This window comes from Plecotus auritus (assembly GCF_963455305.1).
Source record: "Plecotus auritus genome assembly, chromosome: 4".
NCBI classification, from domain to species: domain Eukaryota; kingdom Metazoa; phylum Chordata; class Mammalia; order Chiroptera; family Vespertilionidae; genus Plecotus; species Plecotus auritus.
Genome location: NC_137775.1, coordinates 12,954,745 through 12,973,107, shown reverse-complemented (window position 1 = coordinate 12,973,107; position 18,363 = coordinate 12,954,745). Strand labels below are relative to the sequence as shown.

General features: G+C 42.1%; 1 protein-coding gene across 1 annotated transcript in view; it reads right to left on the bottom strand.

The window, feature by feature from the left end:
- Positions 1-18,363, bottom strand: part of SLC35F1 (solute carrier family 35 member F1) — a 290,981-nt gene that overhangs the window by 11,640 nt on the left and 260,978 nt on the right. Inside the window, exon 7 of the mRNA XM_080664512.1 lies at positions 15,266-15,420. Coding sequence (XP_080520638.1) covers positions 15,266-15,420 — 155 coding nt within the window. The remainder of the gene's footprint in view (positions 1-15,265; positions 15,421-18,363) is intronic.

Sequence of the window (18,363 nt, the reverse complement as noted above, 5' to 3'; positions counted from 1 at the left end):
TTAGCTTTACATTACAAAGAGTAAATGCTAGAGCAAAAACAGATATAAAAACTCTCCTCAAGAGCCATTTCTGAACCAAACTGAACTGAAAATGCATTTGTATAATTGACTACTAAAAAGCATCACAACAATCAATCCATCCGGAATGGGAGGCTTTGTGTCAATGCAAATAATAATCTCCTGGCTTATAGGCTTGGTGTTTGGATTTATTCATGTTCAGTTTTCTTACAATGATGCATAATTACAGAAGTCACAGAAATCTTCATAAATTCCTATTCTGTTTTCACCTTATTTATTAATTTTGAGCAGCGACTCCCCCCTTGGCACATATCACACTGGAATACGCACGAGTATATGTGAGTTAGCAATTTATCTTGCTTCCTTGGTTGGTTAGCTGAAAAGTGGCCCCAAAAAATGCATCCTAATCCCTGGAACCTTCAAATGTTAGTTACCCTAGTTGGAAATAGGTCTTGCAGATGTGATTAAGTAAAGGATATTAAGATGGTAGATTTTCCTGGGCGCTATGGACTGAATTGTGCCTTCTCCCCCCACCCACAAGTTTGTATGTTGAAGCCATGACTCCCATGTGGTTGTAATTAGAAATGGGGCCACCCAACAAACAAAGGTCCTGGACCAGATGGCTTCACAAATGAATTTTACCAAATATTCAAAGAAGAACTCACACTTATCCTTCTCAAACTATCCCCAAAAATTCAAGAGGAGGAGACTTCCAAGCTCATTTTATGAAGCCAACATTATCCTAATTCCAAAACCAGATAAAGACACTACAAAGAAAATTACAAGCTTCTAAGAACAATCTACATCTCTATTGAACAGGGGAAGAACTCAAATCCAACATATCTTGGAACAACCTTAATGGATTATTGATGAACTAAGAAGCTATTCTTTCTTAATTCATAGCAATGAATGATCATAAAGAAATACTACCATGGCTGCAGGATGGGGAAACCCCTTGACAAAATGAAAAATGAACTCTCCTGCAACCATATTGGAATCTTTATTTCCTTCTCTTACATTTACCCAGTGATGGCAGGAAAGACAGAAAAATGAAATAAATGGACAAGTAATTTATTGCAAAGAATACCATGATATGGAAGCTGTCAAGGAAGAAATCATATGATGATTTTAATGGTTAATCAATATTTTTTAAATAAGAAGTTCAGTACATGATAGATAGGTGCCATGTTCTCTTATGTAGCCCTCAACACTCACTTTTTAATTCCAGAATATCACTGAGGAGCATTGGCATTGGGCCCATGATATTTAGTTATTCCATAATAAAATCTTCAACATCATTATTATTATATATTCATAGTATTGCAAGATCCTTGAAATCCATGGAGTGCTAGAAAAATGTGACATTCAATGATACTGTTAATTTCTTTTTTCCTCTTTATGTGTCAATGCAAATAATAATCTCCTGGCTTATAAGCTCAGTGTTTGGATTATCATAAAAAGAAAGTAAATTATGTAATGTCTTAAGACTTTAAAACAATATGAAATTGAAAAGAAAGTAAATTATGTAATGTCTTAAGACTTTAAAACAATATGAAATTTGGGTTATGATACTGTTATATATTAGCAAACACATTTAAAAAAATCAAAATCCAGAGGTGTCTCCTAAATTTGACATTCATGAACTGATATAGCCACAACTATCTATGTGTGTCTCTCTCTAACCAGCTATAGGCACCATTCCTCAGCACCAAGCTATAAGGATTTTTGTCACTTGGAAAGAACCTTCTTTTACTATCCAGTTGGCCTCTGAGTATTATGGTTTCTTTCTCTGGACACACGTGATTATGGGAAAGTTAATTTGATAATTGTTTTTTTTTCTAATATTCTTGTTGAGCCTCCATGTTCCTCTGAGATGTTCCCTAAGCCACCCATCAGTTCAATCGAAGAATGAATCAAAACAATGACTTGCTATTGTGGGAGCTAGATTTTTTGTTTTTTAGCTGGTTTCATTGACTTGAGATGCAGAGACCACATCAATCAAAAGCTTTTTTGCTTCTTATGTGAACGTTCCTAGATAATGTTTAGACTAGAAAATTGAAGTTTAACCTCAAATGTTTCTTATAGAAATAAGCCTTTCACTGAATAAATAATTGATGAATACCTACCATGCCAGGCACTGTACTAGACACCAGGGATCCAGCACAGAACATACATGCATGATGCCTGTCACCTGGAGCTTAATTCTTACATAAAGTCAGTCCTCTCACTTAAAGGTGGGACTCGTTAGGACCCAAAGGAAACACCAATACAATCCATAACTGCTGGGACTGCCACAGAGCAGTGGGAAACAGGGACCCTCCTGTACACAGATGCCTGGTTCCACGGAGCATCAGAAAGGAACTGGGTGTGAAAGTGGCAGCCGACATTGACATTCAAGTTAATGGAGCTGCACTGCTAGGTCTGAGACCCACAGAATAGTTTACAATGTATTTATTTAAAAAAAAAAACAAAACACACATCCCAAATATGTTTAAATGACAAAACACTAGGTACAAACTGCCTCAGTGCTTAGCAATGTAAAGAGAGAAGAGTTTAACTTTATGTAAAAATAGTGATAAAAACAGACACTAATACTTCAATTCTTTGTGTACATGTTTGTCAATTAAAACTGAGAATAAACCATTTAGAACCTTCTAATTAGTGTCCGGTTGCAATTCTGTCCCATTTTTTAATGGCAGAGATTCGTATTTAGATTTCCATTTTATTTGAGGAGACTGCTAACTTTATGTATTTTTGAACTGAAAATAGCTTTCTGGTTTTATGATTTTAAAAATAAATGTTCATATATTGCTTTGGTAACACATAATTTATGCAATGCTTAAAAGTGTGAAGAACATGAAATATAAGCACTACAAATTCTGCCCTCCTTACTAATGTCATTATTTATTGAGTGTTCACTGTGCCAGACGCTGCAGTAAGTGATTTACATGTACCATTTCATTTCTGTACAAGGACCCTGATGCTACCAGTTATATGGTAGCCACTACTGTGACCTCAGTTTTGCTAATAGGGAAAGAGAGGTTGAGGGAAGCGAAGTTCTGCACAAGGCTGTATAATTGGCAGCATCAGGGGTCCCGTATAGAATTCAGAGGGCAAACCTGACAAAAAAAAAACACACACACCCAAAAACCTGGATTTTTATTTTCACTGACCTCTAACTGACATTTGGCATTTCTTCATTATAAATGTGAGCAGCGACCTACATTGGTATTAGCAGTACCTTAGATGCTGTCGCTAACAGAAATCACATATATGTGCATGTCACCTTACAATCGCAGCAGATCTCTCCAATATTGCTTGCACTCATCACTGCTTCGAAATGACGGTACTTATTAGATGTGCTTCTACATCTTGTGACTTGATATATTACTATCTCATCAAATTGTAAAATACTGTGATTATTTTAATCGGCTGGCTTTGTTTGCTATGTATTTTATTTTAGACATTTAACAACACTGTGAGGGATCGCGAGGCTTCCCCAGAGTGCCAGAGGGTCCTCCAGCACAAAACAGCTAGGGAGCCCTTGGTAGGCAGCGAGCTGTAACTCACACCCAGGCGGTCTGACTTTGGGGTGTGGGCTCGGGCTTGGGACAGCTCTGCCACCCTGCCTGCCTGTGCACTTGGGTTCGCGTTTTGGTGAATATACTTTCAGTTTTGTCTCCAATTTGTAGGGAATTAATTAAGTGGTGACTAACTCAGGGAAAAATCAAGGGAACGTTTTTTAAGAACAGAACCTTTCCCACTTCTTCAGACTCTCAGAGAGGCAGGAGGACAATGGGGCTGTCATTCTCTGAGGGAGCAGCTCAAGGCAACCAGGAAATTTTGCCCCCGGGAGTGGAACAGGTCACAGGCCAGGCTGACCTACAAGTGTAAACATATCAGGGACATTCTCAAACAGAAAGAACCCAGAGATAGGACTCTTGTGGGCTCTTTTGGGAAAAAAGCTCCCAAATTACTTAACGATAAAATCCAGTCATTCATTAGATTGAAAAGAACTGAGTGCAATGCTCAATTAAAACAAAACCAAACACAGTAGCTATAAAATTCCGAGAAAAAGAGAACGTAACCTAGGAAAGTTATCCTTTGAATACAAATATAAGAAAATGTTTTCAAGACAGCAGACGTGGAATATACAGCCTCTATGAACACCTCCTGGAAGACCCAGACTAGCCCAATGACACTCCTGCAGTGATTATAAAGTCTTCCTTCTTCAAGGCACTTGAACACCATCTGCTGGAAAATATTCCCTGTCAATGGGCAAATGGCACTGTAGGCAGCCTGTACATCCACCCATGGAAGCCCTACTTCCTGGCAATACCAGCCAACTGAGAGATAAACCAAAACAAGGAATTCAGAAAAGAAGAGCCTGCATTTCAGAGATGCAAATGCAGTAAGTATGGAAATGTGGCTTAAAGACCACAGGGATTACATTGATGGAAATGAACTATTAAAAAGTGATAATATGAAAACATACATCAGAAACCAGGAAGTGAGGGAGAGACAGTATTATCTTTCGTAGAAAGTAGTGAATAAAAACTCTCAAAACTTTAAGGACCAAGTTGATCAAGCCTCCCATTCACGGAAGCCCCTGGAGACACGTAGAGTGATGGCTCTGCTTCAGCCTTTAATGTTTGATCCAACCTTTGCTCTTGATCTTAGCAAACTGATGTTCTGATTTCTGTGAGGCTGGGCCATTCATGTTCTGGTCCAGAGTAGAGGGATCCATACAGTCTGCTGATAAAATTAGGAGCCTGAGTGTGTAGGAGGGGGCCAGACGGTGCACCCTGGTGACCAACACAACCAGTGCATTCTCCTGGTTTTTCAGCTCGCTGTTTTTTCCTGGCCGCAGCCCAGTCCAACCACAAGCCATTCCATTAGGAACGTCTGCAGCACCTCTATCTCATTCCATTTTCCCTCACAGCTTGTCCTGAGGATGTGATTCCAAAATACCTGTTTGATGTTGCATTTATGAATAGATTCACATAGAAGGAATTTTGGCTTCTGGCTAGAATTCTCGACTTGCCTCAAAATGTGTCCCCAACTTCTCTAATCCTTTCAAAATAGCTGGCAAATGGAAATGGCTATTGTGGCAGAGGCTGGCTATTTTGTTCACTAAATCCATTTTCTTTTCTTTCTGCACAAATAGCTTGACGACATTTCCCAACCTTCCTTCAATTAGGTGTGGCCATATGACTGAGTTCTGGCCAACAGAATGGGGCGGAAGTTATGGACACCAGTCTAGACCCAGCCATCACAGCCTCTAGGCTGTGTCATGGACAGCAGTGGGGAGAACGCCCAGGGCCTGGCCCAGTCTAGACCCAGCCATCACAGCCTCTAGGCTGTGTCATGGACAGCAGTGGGGAGAACGCCCAGGGCCTGGCCCAGGGTCTGGCAAACTTTTTTTTAAAGGGCCAAGTAGTTTAGGCTTTTGGGATCTCCATCACAACTATTCAGTGCAGACGTTGTAGGGCAAAAGCAGGCATGGATAACATATAAAGAAATAGGCATGGCTGTGATCCAATAAAACTGTATCTATAAAAGCAGGGGCTGGCTCCCACTTGTAGTGTGCTGATCCCTGCCTAGAGGATGGCAGAGTTGCACAATGGAAGGAGCCTGGGTTCCTGAGTGGCTGTGTGAGAAGCGTTCCCTCCCCCCTGTAGAAGCTAGTAACACTTACCCTACCTCGGACAGCAAGATGGAAACTTCCCAGGACACTGCACCGAGTTTCCAGGCAGGGGAAACCAAGTCCAACCATTCATTGCTCTATCGCCTTGATATTTCAGGTGAAACGCTTTGGGGCCTCAGTGAGACCAGTTTTCCCGATTCTCTACTCATTGGTGACAGTTTAAAAAAATAGGAAAAGAGTCATAAAAGCTAAGTATCTAAAAAAATCACCCATTTATAATTGTATTTAGGAACCAGGAACTGAACATTCATAGCCTTTTAAGATGCCATTCTTACAAAAAGAAATACGAAAGTCTATTCAGGAGAGAACTTTTCTAAATAAGATACGTCATGTTGCTTTTATGCTCATCAGCTGCCACAGGCTGAGGCCGCCTGCCCTGGCTTTTCAGGCGCAGTCCCATTACTGAACTCGCTCACTGCCACAGAGGATCAACTGGGTGGCCTGGCTCCAGATTCTAATCCACGGCTAATGAAAGGGTCCACGCATAATGCAATCTCTGCCGACGCTCTGGCACAGGCACTCAGATGGTAAGGATGCTTCAGATTGCTGGTCTATTAAGTAGCAGTGGTTTGGCATCTCAGCCTTTGCACTAATCTACCTTGGTGTTCTTGTCATCTTTATTTATAAATAGAGTTAAGCACCAAAACAGTACTTGGCACATAGCAGGCATAGAATAAATATTTACTGGATGAAGATCTTTTAAATTTAGGGCATACTAATATATTATTAAATTAGCCCCATGTCCAGAGTTACTAAACCTTTCTTGACAAATCTCATAAGAATAAGAATACCACCACCAACGTCAACACCAGTAAGAGAAATAGGCACACATGGGACGTAATTTCCAGTGGCCGGCAGAGAGGGTCAGGGTGGAACCTGGAGCTGCACACCTGTCTTTGCCGGAAGTAATCTGATTGCTGGAATAGGCAGCTGGCAATGTCAGAACCTTTCATAATTATTTGTCAAAGGTAACTGGCAGCAATTATAAAAAAAATTATCTGGTATAAAGATGAGATTAAAACATGCAACATGTACAACATGGATGGAACTGGAGAGCATTATGCTAAGTGAAATAAGCCAGTCAGAGAAAGATAAGTATCACATGATCTCACTCATTTGTGGAATATAATGAACAACATAAACTGATGAAAAAAAAAAAAAAACAGTTCCAGAGACAGAGAAACATCGATCAGACCATCAAACCTCGGAGGGAAGGTAGGGGAGGGTGGGGGTAAGGGGGAGAGATCAACCAAAGGACTTGTATGCATGCATATAAGCCTAACCAATGGACACAGACAACAGCGGGGTGAGGGCATGAGTGGGGGGGATGGTGGGGTAATGGGGGAAGGACACATATGTAACACCTTAATCAATAAAGAAATAAAAAAAATAAAACATGCAACATGTTTTCTAATGAACACATTCAGATGGAATTCTTAAAAAAAAAAATTGCATGAATCACGTTATCCAGGATAGTTGAAATAGCCTTGTTGGACAAATAATTTTGAAATCTTTCTCTTTTTAAAAAAATAGTGACTATATGGATAATAGAAACATTTTTCTGATATATGAGGATAAGTTTGATGGATCCCTTATTTCCCTAACATATTATTATCTGTGGCTTCCTCTGTTCAGTGTGGGGAACCATAGAAAGTAATGGCCTAAGTGGTGTTTGAAGGGGACTTGGACTTACAATGTTCATTTCCTCCCCCCAACCCCGCCCCATTAATTTCTTGTTTATTTTGATACAGCTACAAAAATAATCTCTCCTTATGAAGTTTCTTTCAATTTTAACTATTACAGCAATTCTGTGGCACTATTAAGCCTTGAAAAGGTCACAGCAAAATGTGTGAAGCCATTTTCTTTATTAAAGGGGATATCACATACATTCAGGATTGGCTACTATTTTTCCTGAAGAATGACCAGCACACAAATGCATATCATGAAATAATTTATTGCTATTTCATTTTAACAACCCTTGAATGTTTTGTGTTTATGGCTATCATCTAAAAATTATAAGCAATGAAGGAATCAAGAATTCAGTTGAAAATGACTGACAACATACTTTCTAAATTCTCATGCTTAAAAACCCATTTTTTTTTGCCTTTTCAAACAAGGAATAAGAGAAAACTCACACAAAAATTATTAAAAGCTACATCTAGTTACAAAATCTTAATAAGATTTTTATCCTAAATCTGGGGATAGAGATGTCTAACCCTGACCACACATTTAATCAGAGAAATTCATCACTCTTGATCACCATTTATAAATTTCAGAATCCCTTCCAAAACTCCAAAAGGCAAGACTTATTACCTTGAAGTTTGGAGAGAGTAAAAAAAACTGGTCCAAATTACTTAAAGGGTTAACAGAAGCCATGATTTAAATCTAAGCTCCATTGCCCTAGCTGGTTTGGCTCAGTGGATAGAGTGTCGGCCTGTGGACTGAGGGGTCCCAGGTTCGATTCCGGTCAAGGGCATGTACCTTGGTTGCAGGCACATCCCCGGTGGGGGGTGTGCAGGAGGCAGCTGATCGATGTTTCTCTCTCATCGATGTTTCTAACTCTCTATCCCTCTCCCTTCCTCTCTGTAAAAAATCCATAAAATATATCTTTAAAAAAATAAAAATAAATAAATCTAGGCTCCTTTGACTTTGCAGTCACCCCCCTTTTTTTTTTTGCCACACCATATTGCTTGAATTCATAGTTCACACTGTAGATACTGCAGTGACCCTCCCACCCAATTCATTTTCTACCCACATAACTTAGTGTTTTTGGGGGGGGTTGTTTGTTTGTTTGTTAAAGTCACAATTACTTTAAAAATCATCTGGGAAATCAGCAGAGCACACTGTCTGTAGGTGGAGCATGTGTTCATTGCCCAGATGTGGCTTCTACAGAGCACATCCACATGTCTCGGCTAGCTTGGCTTGGAGCCAATGCACCCTTATCTGTCCCACAGTGATTAATAGTTCTCCTGTGGTAGGCAGAGTAATGGCCCCCAAAAGATGGTCACATCCGAATCCCTGGAACCTGTATTTTATCTTACTTAGTAAAAGGGACCTGGAAGATGTGATTAAGGATTTTGAGATGGGGAGATTATTCTGAACTACCTGGGTGGCCAGTCACACAAGGGAAGCAGGAATGGCAGAGTCAGATTGGAAGATGCTATACGGATGGCTTTCAAGGCAGAGGAAGGGGCCAGGTGCCAAGGAATGCAGGCAGCCTCCAGTAGTTGGAAAGGCAAGGAAACAGGTCTCCCCTGGAGCCTCCAGAAGCCGCACAGCTCTGCTGACACTTGATTTTACTTCAGTGAGATTTCTGACCTCAGAATTGGGAGGTAATAAGTTTGTCTTGTTTTAAACCACCATGTGGTAATTTTGTTATAGCAGCCAATGGAAACTAATACCCTTTCCATTTCAAAAGTGTTTGTGCAATTAATATAAGAAGATAGAGTTTATAACTGGTCAAGCTCTGACCTTGAAAAGCCAACACACCATCAAACTGGAAAGCTTCAATGTCAATCTCCGCCCTGGCTGAGTGGCTCAGTTGGTTGGACCGTTGTGCCATACACCAAAAAGGTTGGGGGGTCGATTCCTAGTCAGGCCACATACCTAGATTTTGGCTTCAATCGCCAGTGAGGGTATGTACAACGAGGCAACTGATCTATATTTCTTTCATATCAATGCTTCTCTCTCTTTCTAAAATAAAAGTAAAATATCCTTGGGTGAGGATTTTTAAAAATCTCTTCCTGGGTTTGGGTTTGAGAAGCCCAGTAAAGTTTTTTTCCCCCCTATAATTTCCTTGGATTGCTATAGATTTACTGTTCTGGATTCAATGATGTGGTCAGGTAATAACAGAAATAAATAACCACATTTTAAAAGTTCTGTAAAATGAGTTTACAGGAACGCTATACAATGCAGATAGTCTATTTCAGAAGTGGGTCATTCGCTTCCCCAGGACGTGGTCTTTATTGCCCAGTCAGCATAGCAGCCAGCACAACAGGCAGAGAAGCGGCAGACAGTGGGCTGATGGGGGCAGGGGGAGGGAATGGATTTTTTCCAAGGGTGGAAAGTGAGAAAAGGCAAATAATCAATGTTGCGCAGGAGAGCTTCCTTTAATCATTTAGTTCTGCCTGGGTAAGCAATATCCTTTCGAAAGCTACAGATATTTATGACCAGACCAGGAGGTAGTTTGGAGTGAAGACATCGTGATTAAGTGAAAGAATAAGCTATAACTGCAGAATGGAGTTAAACCAAATGGGATCTTAGAGGTCACTGGTCATTGCTCAGCACTGGAGTGCAAGGCCCTCACCTCGTCCCTCTCACATTCTCGTCCAGCTCCTCCAGTGAGGGGAACGCCTACCCGCTTTTGGATGACTGATTGCTAACAAGGTTTCTTGCTATTTAGCTGTAATCTTATGACCTTCACCCTGTGGTGCTAGTCCTACCTGCTTGCAGCCACATAGAGTCAATCTGAATCAGTGGCTCTCAATTCTGGCTGCAGGGGAGCCTTTAAAAGTCTGGTTTTTAGAGCTACACCGCAGACCGCTTCCATCGGCATCAGTGAGAGTGGGACCCAAGCATCAGCACTTTTTAAATGCTTCAGGGATTCCCATGTGCAGCCAACATTGAGGGCTACTGGCTTCAGCTCTCTTCCACACAATGCTCTGTGTGTAGCTAAAGATGCTCTCACTTGAATGGAACCTTCTCTTCCTTAGGCTGTGGCTTTTACCATCCCTTAGAGCAGACATCTCGAGGCAACAGCATCATGAATTACTAGGCAGCTCCGGAAGCCACCAGGGAGACTTGGTGGCCCAGAGTCTGTGGTGTGATGGACTTGGCTCCCTTCATGTTTTTAAAAGTATAACCAGATAGATAAATTGGACTTCATCAAAATTCAAAACGTCTGTGCTCCCAAGGCCACTAAAAAGAAACTGAAAAGATAACCACAGAGTGGGAGAAAATATTTGCAAATTATATATCTGATAAGAGTCTAGTATCCAGCGTGTATAATAAATATTATAACTCAATTGTAAAAAGACAAATAACCCAATTAAAACTTAGCAAAGAATTTAAATAGACCTTTCTCCAAAAAAGATATGTAAAAATATAACTACTTTCTCCCACTGCTACAAACACACACACACACACACACACACACACACACACACATACACATACACCCCATCATATGACATCACCATTTTAAAATTTTACAAAATTTGCCAAGATTTTCGCACTGACCGGAAGTTTCTCTTATAGATCAAAGTACCTCCAATAGGTGTTATTTAAAGTCACTTTTCTGAGATGGCCCATCTGGCTGTGGTGGAAACCTGCAAGCCACTCAGAACCACCCTTCCGCCCAGCTCGGAAGAGCCTCCCATCTGGGAGGCAAGCCCGCTGCCAATTTCTGAGGCAGGCAAGCTGAGCCCTGGAGAAAAAGAACTGTTTTTCCAAACAATGACTGACTGCAGATTCAAACATTGCTCGAAAGATTCCTTTAGAACTTGTTTACGCAAAATAAAGTTGTTGTTTTTTAAGTTTTAGATTTAAATGGAGTATTTAACTTATTTCTTGGCAGATATTAAATACTATTGTTCATAAAACAATTAGGGAATAGGACAAGGCAGTGTTTATGCAAGAAATAAGTGGTGTGGTATCAACTGTAAGTACAATAAGGTTGAAGGGAAAGGAGCAATAGAATTTGTCTTAATATTGGTTGCTGTAATAGTTACAGGGCTTTATAAATACGGTCTGCAATGAAACAAACAAATTATGAGACTTATTTTAAAAACATTGAAACAATGGATGTGAACAAAGATTTAGCACAAGCTAATTCTACTTTTTTATATAAACCAAAGAGATACCATCTGATTTTAATAATTAGGGTTTGTTAAATCTGTGTTTCTCAATATTCAGCAATGTGTGGAGACATTTTTGATCGTCTTTACTCGGGGCGGGGGGCGTTCTAGTGGCAGGGGGGTCAAGGCCCGGGATGCTACTCAACATCTTACAATGCACAGGACAGACCCCCTCCACCTAACAGAGAATTGTCGGGTCTGCAATATCAGTAGTGCCATGGTTGAGAAACCCTGGGTTAAATAAATTGAAGTATGCTCATATGTTGACTGTATCAATGTTAATATTCTGATATTGTACTATAGTTTTGCAAGATATTACTAGTGCAAAGGGTAAATGGGTAAATGGGATCTCTCTCTGTTATTTCTTAAAACGGCACATGAACCAACTATTGAAAGTTTAATTTTAATAAAGATACTAGGAATCAATTTTAACTAGAAAAAAAAAAACACCTATTGTGTTTTGCCTTAAGGAAATTTATCTTTTAAGTAGTAATAAATGTATGTGTATCGCAAAAAAAAAAAATGTTGCTTTAAGAAATAAAAACATCTATTACACCTCCACATTGGTGCTAGAAGCATTTAATTTCCAGATAACACAGCCTCCCTTACGATACCTGGTGAGGGTTACTAACGGTTTCCTCTTTAGCAAAATTACTTATCCCAGGTCAATAGCAACAGACAAGTGATGGGAGAAGATGGGCTGCAGCGAATTAGACTTTACCGGGCTCACTGGCTTTTTTGGTTCCTGATGGCTGTCCGTGTGGTGAGCCCCAGGTCTACCCAAAATTCAGCGGAAGAATGAGAAGCGATACATTTAAATAGAAATGAGCACTTTCCCGCCACATCTCTCGGGTGTTTGTTCCCGAAAGCCTGGGCCTCACAGGGGAGCCAGTTAACAATGCAGACCCACTGAGACATGTCCCCTAATGAACCCAGATTTCCAGTATCTCCTGCTGATTCTGTGGCTCAGAGGCGTGGCCCCCAAATCTGCATTTTTTAGCGAATGCCCCTGCTGCAGCAGATTTTCAGGAACACGGCTGTAGGGGTCACCAAGCGCTGGGCTGGCTCTGGACTGCCCAGAAGTGACCACAGTCCTCAAGTAGAGCGACAGATTTCAGTCATCTTTCCCAAGGGACATTAAAGGGCTTTCTTCTAGCGCTGGAGCGTATAAAGGCAATGAAAGAAACCTTGCTGAGAACTGAATTCATGCGTCAGGAATGGACGGGGTGTGGATGCTGAGCTGCGGAGAGGAGAAGAAACCTGGCGGCCACTGCGCTGTGCTGAGGAGCCGCAGCCAGGTGGTCCCAGGCCGAGGGAAAATAACTGGGTGCGGTGGAGGGAGATAGTGAGGGGAGCTGGACCTCCCTGCACTGTGGGGGGAACAGCATGAGAAGAGCATGTGACTTCACCTTTTAACCCTTAGGAGGACCAGTGTCCGCTCAGGAAACACAGATTGCACTCTCCAGGAAAAAATAATGTATGAGCAATGTATAAACATTGTCCAGTCTCAGTTCCTTTAAGCTGTCATTTTTGCCACCACACTGAGCACAGGGTCCATTTTATTCCTGCCTACGCCATAGCAACTTTCTCCACCTCTTGCTTGTGACCTCTTTTCCACCCTGGCCTGCCCTTCTCAGTCTGTTTCCTGGCTAAGACTTTGGCTTCTCTCAGTAATATTACTGACTAGATGCCCGCTGCTCGAAGCTTCGTGCAATAGGCCTTCCTTCCCCTGGCTGCTGGTACCGGTTTTCCTCCAGCACCCGGGACCCAGGCCTTCGCTCTGGCCGCCGCCTTCTGTCTTTGCTCCGGCCGGAGCCTTCAGACTTCGCTCTGGCTGGAGCCTTCAGTCTTCTCCACTCTGGCCGGAGTGCCGCTCCTGTAGCTCCCTCCGCCCTCCGCCCTCCCCCCTCATAGCAGGTGTCCCGCCCTGCCCAGCCACTCTACACCTGCATATACAAATTATTTGCATACCCACTCCTGATTGGCTGGTGGGCGTTATGAAGGTATGGTCAATTTGCATGTTTCTGTTTTATTAATGTAGATTATTCACTTCAGCTGCTTGGTCTCTGGTCCTCTCAAGTACATACTCTTCCCATATCAGCATTTCTCCTGGAACCTCCAAGGCCAGTTTGACCTGGATGAAGATGCCCTGCCCACCAAGAAGCCCCATCAGCTGGCCACACCCATGTGCTGGTGATGCTAACTGTAAAACCACTGGGGAAGCACTTGGCTAGAAGTGGCCAGAACAGCTTTCCTTGTCTGCCTCTTCTTTTGCCTGTACTAATTTGGTCTTATCTGTTTGGATATTCCATACCTGTCCTTTGCCACACTGGTCACAGTCCCCATTGACCCTTATCTTGCAGGCCTAGTTAAAGAATGACAAGCAGGTCTCTCCTCACATACCAATTCGATCAATTGTTAACAGTTGCAGGGAGTGTAGCATTTAAAGTATAACATGTGACTGCCATGTGCCACCCAAGCAGTTATGCCTGCCTTGGGTTAGGATGGGGGCAATCTTCAAAAATACTACCATCTTTGGGCTGAAGAGTTTCTTCTTCTCTCAGGGCTGATATATTAACTGCAGATACTTCACAGTATCGCTTTGCATTTCTTTACTCAAACCCCAGTCTTTCAGTAAAGAAACTATAGTTGACCCCTGAACAAAGATAGGGATTAGGCCCTAGCTGGTTTGGCTCAGTGGACAGAGCATCAGCCTGTGGACTATAGGGTCCCAGGTTCGATTCCAGTCAGGGGCACATGCCTGGGTTGCAGGCTCTATCCCCAGTAGGGTGCGTGCAGGAGGCAACCAATCAATGATTCTCTCTCATCATTGATGTTTCTATCTCTCTTTCCCTCTCCCTTCCTCTCTGAAATCAATAAAAACATTTTTTAAAAAAAGATATAGGGATTAGGGGTGCCAACCTCCTGCACAGTTGAAATCCATTTTTAACTTTGACTCCCCCAAAACTTAACTGCTGATAGCCTACTATACTGATATCATAAACAATTGATTAACACATATTTTGTATGTTATATGTATTATATACTGTATTCTTACAATAAAGTAAGCTAGAGGAAAGAAAACATTAAGAAAATCATAAGGAAGAGAAGATACATTATGTATTGGATTTATTTGAAAAACAAAAACAAAACAAAATAAACCATGGGTCAGTGGGCCCACACAGTTCAAACTTGTGTTGTTCAAGAGGTCACCTGCATTACAAGTGCATTAACACTTTCCATTCATATTTATTTGCAGGTATAAAAATATCTGGGGAACAGAAACTGCAGGCACTGTGTTTTTTGTCCAGTGCCTTTGGCAAAATAAATTTTGCAGTTATAGTTTGGAGATTGCACAAATCTTCCTAGTTTTAAGCTGAACAAAGAGTCCCTTCTGCTGGAATGTTGTCAGAAAAAATTGTCCCCTAGTGGTGAAAGCCCTTTCCTCTGGCGGTTTCTTATCTTTCACTATCAATGGCCTGTCCTTACTGGTCTCTAAGGACAAAAAGTTGCCTCTGTCTCAGAATTGAAATGTAAACACCCAGATCGCAGGGGTTAGCACACATTTCATTCCCATCTTCCTGCATAAACCAGGGCATTCCACAGCAGGAGAGTCCTACCTGTACGCCCTGGAAGGTTAATTCCCCACCAGGTGTCTTCTCAGAGCAGCCCTGATTCAACTTACCTTGTAGTGGAAGAGAAACAACCCACAGAACAGGCTGTACAGATCTGCTGTGAGCAGGGAGAGGTTGACCGAAGTGGCGCTGGTTTTCTTTATGACGATCGGCATGAAGCTGTAGAGGCCAAACATGCAGGCGCTGAAGCCGACGTAGAGCAGGCCTGGGGGAGAGAAAGACAGGCAACACCTCAGCCCCCTCCATGGCCTCTTGGCGTCCACAGTGGGTGGAAGGAGGGAACCGCGCACACCACTGATTATTCCCGAAGGGAGTTTTCTTTCACTCCATTTACTGGTGTTTCGTATTGGTGAATACACAGCTAAACCATGCAAAGCAAGAAAAGAAACTTTCTGCTTCCCACTACGTAGCTGATATTTTGCACCTTCTAGGAAGCAGTGGCTCTTAGTGCTACAGTCAGAACACGGGGTCAAGGCTTCTGAATTCTATTCTCAGCTGTGTGATACTTAACTTCTGTCTCTGTTAAAACTTCTTTCATCTTCTAGTTTTTTTATTTGCAAATAGGAACAAAACTGCTTGGTATCATGAATTGTTCACAATGACAAATTATTACATCGTCCTTAGAGTTGAAGGGCTTACCTGTCAAAGAGATCGGGACCTAAGTCAGAGAATTGAAATGGAATCCTAACTGCATGACCTTGGGAAGACAAGGTCATTGCTCTGAGCACAGATGACCTTCCAGATTTGTGAATCCTGTCCAGCCCTATCACCAGCACACAGAGACCTATTTCTTCATCACCTTTCCCAGCATGCCGTGGGCCCTCACATTTAAGTTCTGTTCTATACATAAATAGGTAAATGCTTTGCAAACCATCAAAGAACTAAGTTGTCCAAAAGAGAAAGAAAAAAAAATGCCCTCAAAATGCTATATGGTCATCCAGTCTCTCATCCTCTAAATCAATCTTTCTCTCTCTCTAACTAGATACACAATTGTTAATACTAATTCCATAAGTGCACAATTTTGTTGAGTCTCAAGCAGACGTTTATAACTAAATCTAGAGTTTGGTTTATTTTTTTGTAGATGTTTATACCACATAAATGTAGAAAAATAATTCTCATTTCTCTACCTTGAAAGAATAAGCATAAGTAATACAAGCCAGTGAACTCTGTAATACAATAAAAGTAACCAACCTTTCCCAAGGAACCCTTGCTATATAATGTATGTGGTGTGGGCCTTGGGCAGATGGCCTCCTTAAATCCTGTGCACTTTGGAGGATTTGACTATGAAGACCAGTGACTCCCCCAAAGAGAAGTTTGTTTTTCCATATGAAAAATACAGGGTATCCCCCCAAAATGTACGTACACTTTAACAGCTGAGAGCTCAATTTTCAAAATGAATTGTATTTTAATAAGCACTGCCTTTATAATTATTCAAAGTGTGTGTATACATTTTTGGGGACACCCTATATTTAAGGACACAAATAATCATTCTATACATTTCTGAGCCTAAATATAAGGAAAGCCACATCAAACCTATATACAAAGTTATTCTGAACAGTAAGCAAACTCAGTGCAACAGCCCCCTCTAGTGTGGCGGGCGTGCCCCGGGAGGACACTGGAACACCTTCCCTATTCGGTCAAGGACAAGTCCTCTGGGGCTATTCTGTCATTGTACTATCGGATGGTGGCTTTCGAGTCTCCAGCAGAAGTCTTCATTCCCTAAAAGGGGTCAATTTTCATGTGCTTGGGTTTCATGCTACCTATTATTCATCTGCCTTTTAAGCACGTTACTAAAAATGCAACACTAAAGAACCTCTGATCAATACATGAGGAGACAAAAATTAATTGCGCATCCCTTTAAGGAATCTGAGGCTAAGGGCAAGATCTCACTGTAAATTAATTCACTGAAAATAATCAAACTTGATCTGAACAGAGTCCAGGCACCCCCTCCCCTTTTTGAAGGCTAGAAAGTTTCAGAATCCTCCTCTTCCACTACGTTACCTAGCCCACCATGGATGCTCACATGTTGGCTCTAACGTTTTCCATTCACTCAATTATTCAACCATTTCTTTACGAAATGCCTGGTATGCCCTGGGCGCTGTTATGGGCTAGCAGTGAAATGGAAAATGGGGTAGACAAGAGGCCTCGAGTTGGTGCTAGGGCTGTGAAGAAAGAAAAGGGTTCCTTCCAGGGCATGCCAGGGGCTTGCCTCAGGCAGGGTGACGAGGGAAGGCTGCTCTGTGGAGGTGGCATTCATCTTGATGGCTGGAGGACTAAAAGAACTGCCAGGGGAGGAGCCAGGGGAGGAGGGTTCTGGGCGGGGAGCTCTGCAAATGAAAACACCCTCCGAAGGGCCAGGGCCAGATGTGTTCCAGCAGCTGTCAGAGGACAGATATCTGGGCAGAATGAACAGAATACGGTAGTGATAAGAGCTGAAGTTAGAAAATCAGGCAAGGGATGAATTCTGCCGGGCCTTGTACATCTTGGAAAGAAATCTTATTCGAGTTGTAATAAGAAGCCTTTAGGAGTTTGTAGCAAGTGGCTGATCTCTGATCTACATTTTTAGAAGGTGACTGGCTACTGTGCAGAGAAGGGATTGGAAGGAGAAAAGCATAGCAAGGAGCGTAAGTGTCAGAGTCCAGGCAAGAGATGCTGGTGGCTTTGCTGGGAATGGCCATGGAGATGAGGAGAAGTGGCCGGGTCTGTGAAGACTCAGCAAGTCCTGGTGATAAACTGGATGTTGGTATCGAGGAAAAGGAGGGCCTCAAGGATACCCTTGGGTTCTGGCGAATTTATAAACTGGGTGAATTGTGATGCCATTTACTGAGATGAAGAGAAATGAGGGATTGCCAGGTTTTCAGGGAAAATGAGGCCCAGTGCATGAATTCGTGCATGAGTGGGCTCCAGCCAGCCTGGCCACGGGGAGGGGACATGGGCGGTTGGCCGGCCTGCCTGCTGGTCGGACTCCTGGTTGAGGGGACAATTTGCATATTAGCCTTTTATTATATAGGATATACACTGAGTGGCCAGATTATTATGTGTTCAGAGATCATAATAATCTGGCCACTCAGTCTAGTTAGCACAGTGAACACAGGACTGAATGACAGGACTGCTGCAGCGTGCTGATTTGCTGTTCTTAGACGGACAT